The following is a 7,371-nucleotide window of genomic DNA, read 5'->3' as shown; positions in this document are numbered from 1 at the left end:
TATACAACACGAGAATAAAAAGTCTTAGAAGCCAAGATCAAGGTGAAATGAACAGTATTTAAATAAAAAAGTATATTGCATTAATAAGACCGGCTTCCTGTGGACATTTGAGATTGTAATGTTAAGTGGCATAGGACACACAAGCTGAAACATCATGCAGTGTCTCTTATATGAGAAACCCAAATTTTAAATAAAGAGCAAAATAGAAGATAGATAATTGGAAGTAGGGAGACAGGTCTTTCTCAGATGGGAAGGGATCAAGAGATGGAGTGGGAGAGGAGAGAGGGGAAGGGAATAAAATAAGGAATTAAAATGTGCCATGCACATGTACCAACTCACAAGGAATATAAATGTTATATACTGCATATGTACTCATAAAAGTAAGTAAAAAATGAGAGTAAACTAAAAAATTATAACTCATAACTCATAATTTTAAAAAATCTTGATTAATGATTCATAAAATAGCAAGCTGGGATCTCAATGAGTTTACTTTTATACTTGGCTTTAATGACAATCAAAGTTGAAAAAGATCCCTCACTGAAGGAGATGTCCCTGGCTGAGTCTGCTAAATCATAAGCCAATCCCATCGACCTCCCTTGTGTAATGCTTCGTTGAAACTCAGCTAGTAAATGGCTTTCTCCCCTGCTGTCCTTGGTTATTTTTGACATCCTAATCAGTATGTGTTGCATCTTTGTATTTTAGTGAATAAGTTGAAAAAGCCACCAGAAGACTTTGTTTCCAAACTTTTACAACCAGAAGAGAATTCAGTTTCCTAATTTGTTTTTTGGTACCAGGAATTGAACTTGGGACCTTGTGCTTGCAAGGCAGGCACTGGTGCCGTTGAGGTAAATCCCTGACCCTTTAGTTTCCTAAATTGTGTCAGCTCCATGCTATGAAGCTACTTTAGCATGCTCTGAAGGTGCCAAGGAAATCTATGCAGTAAGCATTGCTTAATGTTGTGTTATCTTCGATTTATTTTTGTGGTGCTGGGGATCAAACCCAAGTCCTCATGCAGACTCGGCAAGTGCTCTACCACTGAGCTACACCCCTAGCCCTTTTTCTTCCCTTTTATATAAAATAACGGTTAATAAACGTTCTGATATTTTGTTCCCTGACAACAGGGACTGACATCCTCCTTAGTATGTTACCTACAGTTGGCTCTAGTAACAAAGTTATTTCCATTCTTTTAGTAGTTGCTCTGAATTTTTGAAAACATATGTGCTATAAATTTGTGAGCTAACTTAAAATCTGAAATATTCACTGTATCTGAATCTAATTTAAAGTCACCAAATGTTTCTGTTTTCCTTTAATGCTTTGGAATGCCTCCGTTTCATTATGCTTATCTAACTTTACCCCTTTAGGTAAATGTTTTTGTTAATTACGGTTTCACAGTCAACAGTTATCTGCATGTATTAATACATGTTATTAGTTTCTTACACTCTGGGTTTTTGTTTTTTTATCCTGCACCTTCTGTCTGGGTTTCTTTTTCATCTTACCAAAGTAATGTGCACCCTTTGGTGATTTTTAGTCTGAATATGAGGTGATGGAAATGTCAGTAATTGGCTGATGAATGGTAGTATAGCTGAACAGAAAATGTAGGAGTGACAGTCACTTTCTTTTGCATCTTGTCTCCTGGCAACTACTACTGCTCCTGAGAAGTCTGTTTGGTCCAAATGTCATGACTCTCTTTCATTTCCAAGACTTCCTACTAGTTATTTTCTGTATCCATCTGTCTTTGCCTCCTATCCACCTGTTTTTATTTCATATTTGCCTCTTTGCTTTGGATAGACACCGTGCCTTCACTTATCTCTTACATAAACCTCCTTATTTTAAAAACCCGGACATGGACAGTGTTGTAAAACAGGCAGTCGTGTTATATTAGTTATTATATATACTTGCTTTCTGAGGACTGGCAGTCTTAAGGCACAGTCGCGTGCTGCATAGCAGCAGCATTTTGGTCAAGAAGTAGCTCCGTAGATGAGTGGTTCCCTAAGATTGTGATGGGGCTGAAACATTGATTGCCTAATGACGCAGTAGCCATTGGAACCTCAGCACAGTGTGCTACTCTGTTTGTGGAGATCCTGGTGTAAAAAAAAAAAAAAAAAAAAACTGTGTTGACAGTTACGTAAAAGCATAACTCATACAATTACACCATAGTGCATGATACTTTGCAATGATAATAAACCACTATGTCACTAGTTTATGTATTGATGATATACTTTTATTGTTCTTTTACAGTGGGCTCCTTCTACTTATTTACTTACTTTTTTTTTTTTTTTTTTTTTTTTTTTTTTTTTTTTTTTTTTTTTACTGGGGATTGAATGCAGGGCCTTGCACTTGCAAGGCAGGTACTGTGCCACTGAACTACATCCCCAGCCCTCTACTTATTTATTTAAAAAACGAGTTTACTCTGAACAGAATCCCGACGTTACCCGGGCAGCAGCCTCCTCTGTCTCATCCTTAGCTTGTCTTTTGGCTGTTCTGTGAGGCCACACTGAGCCCTGAGCGGTCCGGGAGTGGGTCAGAGTGCAGTGACAGCCACGCATGATGAAGTCACCCACCGTCTCACACCAAGTCCCGTCTTTGCAGGAAAGTCATGAGAAACCTGCAGCGTTTTATAGGCATCCAAGTCATTCACTTCTTTGAGTCAGAGAGAGCAGCCCTAATTTCCTTAGGGGTGGCACGGTTGCAAGTGTTGTACTTGGGGACTCACACATGCTAGGCACATGTTCAACCACCAAGCCACACCCCAGCCTGTTTATACGGCTTTCTGAAGAAAGAACTAATGGTGTGCTTAGTGACACATTTGAAAGCCCAGAAGCCACCAGCCGTGGCTGTTGCTATCTCTGCCAGACAGGCCTGCAGTCACAAATAACATATATATATATATTTTTTTTTTTGCAGAGGGTAATAAAAAACATGAGTACTTGGAAGGCTGAGGTAGGAGGATCGTTGTGAGCTTGAGACCAGCCTGTTCTACATAGTGAGTTCCAGGTCAGCCTCAACTACATAGTGAGACCCTGTTGCAAAATATCCCCTCCTCCCAAAAAATCTTAGTACATTGAATTGAATTTTAAAAATTCATTGGACAACTGATAATTATACGTGTGAACTGTATGAGTGCCTGCACTCATTGTGCAATGATTCAGTGGGGCAATCACTGTATCCATACCTCAGATGGTTATCTTTTCTTGTGGTGAGAACGTTCACATCCTTCTCTGCTAGCTATTCTGAAATACATTATTGCTAACTCTAGTCATTTTAGTGTGTAATGGTGCAACAGAAATTATCCTTCCTAATTTACCTTTGCACCTGTTGAACAACCTCTCCTAAACCCTACCCACTTCTTGGTCTCTGGTAACCATTGTTCCATTGATTACTTCTGTAAGAACAGATTTTTAGACTCCACAAACAAATGAGATCCTGCAGTCCCAATCTCTGTGTTCCAGGCTTATTTCACTTAGCCTAATGTCTTTTGGGTTCATCCATGTTGTCAAAGATGACAATTTCATTTTTATGGCTGAATAATATTCCGTTTTATCCATTTATCCATTAATGGATACCTAGGTTGATCCATATCTTTGCTAATTGTGAATAGTGCTGCAGGGAGCAGGGAACAGAGAAATCTCAACATACTGATTTCTGTTAAACAAGTAATATCTACAGGTCTTTCGGCCATTTAAACTCAGATTATTTGTAGTTTTTGCTATTGAGTTTTTTGAGATCCTCGTGTATTCAATGTATCAAGCCCTTGTCAGATGTGTAGTTTGCAAGTATTTTCTCCTTCTGTAGGTTGTCAGACATCCTCACGCAAGCAGCCTTCTTAACAACCCTGCTGGTGAGGGCTGGTTCTTGTCTGAGGTGGAGAGGCTTAGAGGGTACCTTGGACAGAGGGCTCCAAACTACCCCTGGTCTCCAACAAGCCAGTCTGCATCCAAGCGAGCTGAGTAGTGTACTAATAGGACAGTGAATAAAAACAGAACTAAGATCTCATCTTTTGAAACATAATATAAAGTAGTTATGTGTCTCAGTGCTGCTTCTGTGCCCCACACCGTCTCGGGGACTGTTATCAAAGGCCCACTGAACATTTTGGGTTCAGGCATTCCCCAACTAGAGCAGATTAACTGTGGATCGGAATTAAATTAAAGGAGGGAGGGAGTCCTCCCTGCAGCTTGGGGAAAACAGTCTACTTGCTGTGTGGTTTCCTTGCTCCACGGCCCTCTAAGGCTGGGGAGGTGGTCATGGAGCCCGTGGTCAGTGCAGTGGGACAGGGAGCAGGTGTCCTCTTGGGCAATGATGCTGATGCTCATGGCCAGTGTTGCTATTTCTGCACATCATTCTGTGTCGCCCACCCTTTGTTTATTTTGTGAACCCTTGGTACAGAGGTCTCGGTTCTTAGGGGAGGAGGGTAGCAGAAAATGAAGGGGAATCCTGTGGCCAACTAACCGAAAGGATTACTTTCAGCCACTTTATTTTAATGTAAAGATTCTTACGTTACTGCAGATTTATAACTACGTGTCTGTAGAGTGTGATGTGGTACAGATTGCAATGTGGGATGAATAAATCAAGCTGATTAACCTGTCCGTCCCACAAATGCTCACCACCTACCATTTTAAATTGCAAAAGATGCACCGGAGGACCATAGTCCTTTCTCTGAAACCCTGGGGGCCAATTGGGTTTCAGAATTTAGAAAGGTAATGTAATGCATATACTATATATTTTTACCCCTAACAGGGCCTGAACAGATTCTCATCATCTGCAACGTGAAAATATCTGTAGCAAAATATGATTATTCACTCTAAATGGGACAAGTAAAGATTTTAAATAGCATGCAAGTCAGGCTGAGACGTCAGATGTGTTTTGGAGCCCATCTTTTAAAAAAAGACATGAGATTTTTTTTCCTGAACTTTCTAGATTTTAGAATTGTGTATAAGAAATGGTGCATCTTAGATTTATCACATTAAAAAGTGGTTATTGGACGATCCTTGGAACCTCGTCAGTATTATGAGAAAAAGTGTGTTTCAAATGATCAACAAAACCAACACTTGGCACACAGCCCACCTGTCATGTGGGAACTGACTGTACTAATAAAAATGATTAAATGTTACATTTTGAACCGTGGAAAGGCTGACATAAATGAGTTCATCTGAGACAGTGCACGACCCCAGCACATGACCTCTTAGCTACTCCTTACCAAACCCTCAGACTTGGCCATGTATCTTTTCTCTGTGTTTCTAATTTTCCTGTTAAATCCTCATTTTTTTTTTTCCTCAGAAATAGTTAGTTTGCCCTAGATTTTGTGCAGATGACACTCACTCTGGCTAGTTGGCAGGTCTTAATCAGGGCAAGGAAAAGAGGTGTGGAAGCCACAGTGGCCTCAGTTTTACGGGAGTGAAGCACTTTTTTTAAAATGTGGAAAAAAATTTGTTTCGATTCATAGAGTGATAGAGCCTTAAAATCACGCCACAGAATTAAAATAACACAGATTAAAAACTCAGGGCAGAATCACTGAGAAATTCAGCTTTGAAGAAAACCTTTCTAAGCTAATAATGGTATCCTAAAGAAAGTATTTGCTTTAACTCTAAAAGACTCTTAACTCCGTAGGGAAACTTGAAGTTACATTAAAAACAAAAATACTTAACTTCAGAAGGTGTTGCAATGAAAGACTAGGGTATAAATAATTTGGAAATGCTTTGTCACTAGGAATTCCAGTGGCATAAAGAAATGCTTAATAAACAACTTCCTTTTTGAGTTTAGCAGGAGGTTTGATAACCCTATGAACTGTTTTTCTAAAAACCTATCAAAATAAAAATATTGAAGAGATTTGTACTGGGAATTCATTGTATTGTAGGTCACGTGAGATCATGATAAATCTTTTTCCTATATGTGAGACAGTGCAGAAAACAGAATTGTGACCCCAAAATCTAATATGGCAAGAGCTACAGGGTTTGGCATGTGATGTTAAGACTACAGTACTTTTTAAGGATGAGAAAGAGTTCCCTGTTCATCCCTGTGCCCTGACATTGTAAGCATTTTTGATGTCTTTGAGGGTCCTATTTGCATAAATAAATTACAGAAAATAAAATAAAATGGCTTTTCCCGTATTATTTGATGACTTTTTTCTTGATTCTCAGGTTTCTATTACTTAGATGGCTGCAGATTGTAATGTGCCGTAGAATCCCCTACCCAGACCTCTTTTGACAATTACTTCTTGTATTATTAGTGACATTTACTGAAATCTCTTCAAATATTTTTAAACAGTAAGGGGGCAGAAATTCTGACCACAACCAGGAAAGCTAATCATTATAAAAACATAACCAGAATGGAACAGCAGCGCTAAGCTTCTTAGAATTTAAAGAGAGCAGAGATATCAGATAGTCTTTATTTTTAAATGTTTTATCTGCTACTCCCTGCCCTCCTCCCTCAACAACCAGCCAAGCAGTTGAACATTTTCAATTGAAAAATTGCCCAGTCATTCACTGATGTTGGTGATAAAGGCTGCAGCCTCTTTAACCTCAGAGAAAGGATCATTTATTGGAGCATTTTTAGAGATTCCTTTTTACCTTTTCATTGTCTGTCTTTTCCTGCTCCCATTCTGTCTCCTATCTTTTGGAAACACTGAGATTTACATAGCATGTGCACCCCCCCCCACACACACAGTGTGCAACATTGCAGTGGTTTTCTTTCTTTTTTTTCCCCCTCCACCCCCTCCTTTGCTTAGAACAGAGGTAGAAACCCCAGGGGATTCAAATACCCACTTGATAGGCTCGGTCTCTCTTAATCAGCCTGTAATGGAGCTAATGGCTGTTTGTCATCCTCGGAGATATAAATTTCCCGGCGGTGTCTCCCGCAGACAGTGCCCGAAGTATGCTCTGTGCGCCAGCAAGGGCTGATAACCAGAGAAGAGCAGGGTGCTCCGTGAGCCAGCGGAGCCAGGGCTTCCCAGCTGGGCTGCCAGCTACCGCTCGCCACTCCTGAGACATGGACAATGCCGGTAGGTAAAGCAGCACCGAGCTCTCCCTAGCTGCTGCCTTCCTTTGCAGTCTGCTCTTTTGCTGCAGAGGATTTACCTATTTATTGCTCCCGTTCTTCACTTGTACGTTCCACGTACAGGACCCGGAGGCACGGAGTATGTCAGCCCCAGTGTATTGTCCGCAAGGCAATTAGCGTTTGCTTTGAAGTTTGGGAACTGGAAAGGAAGATTATCACGCTGCGTTCGCCTTTGTGCACTGCACTGTTTTCTTTAGGCTAGGGGAAGTGTATGGTGTCGGTGCCCTTTGTGCTTAGCATGGTGGGTGAAAATTGCATATAGTTAGTGAAAAAACTAGGACGAACAGGGCCAAAAGGTAGAGCTGAACATAAACGTTAAAA

General features: G+C 40.3%; 1 protein-coding gene across 1 annotated transcript in view; it reads left to right on the top strand.

Annotated features, from left to right (window-relative positions):
* The first annotated feature begins 6,796 nt into the window (after positions 1-6,796).
* Phactr2 (phosphatase and actin regulator 2) overlaps positions 6,797-7,371 on the top strand; it is a 172,993-nt gene continuing 172,418 nt past the window's right edge. Inside the window, exon 1 of the mRNA XM_010626613.3 lies at positions 6,797-6,994. Coding sequence (XP_010624915.1) covers positions 6,982-6,994 — 13 coding nt within the window. The 5' untranslated portion in view covers positions 6,797-6,981. The remainder of the gene's footprint in view (positions 6,995-7,371) is intronic.

Source organism: Fukomys damarensis, unplaced genomic scaffold (genome assembly GCF_012274545.1).
Source record: "Fukomys damarensis isolate Sample0158 unplaced genomic scaffold, DMR_v1.0_HiC HiC_scaffold_14, whole genome shotgun sequence".
Classification (NCBI taxonomy): domain Eukaryota; kingdom Metazoa; phylum Chordata; class Mammalia; order Rodentia; family Bathyergidae; genus Fukomys; species Fukomys damarensis.
This window is presented reverse-complemented; position numbering and strand designations above follow the sequence as displayed.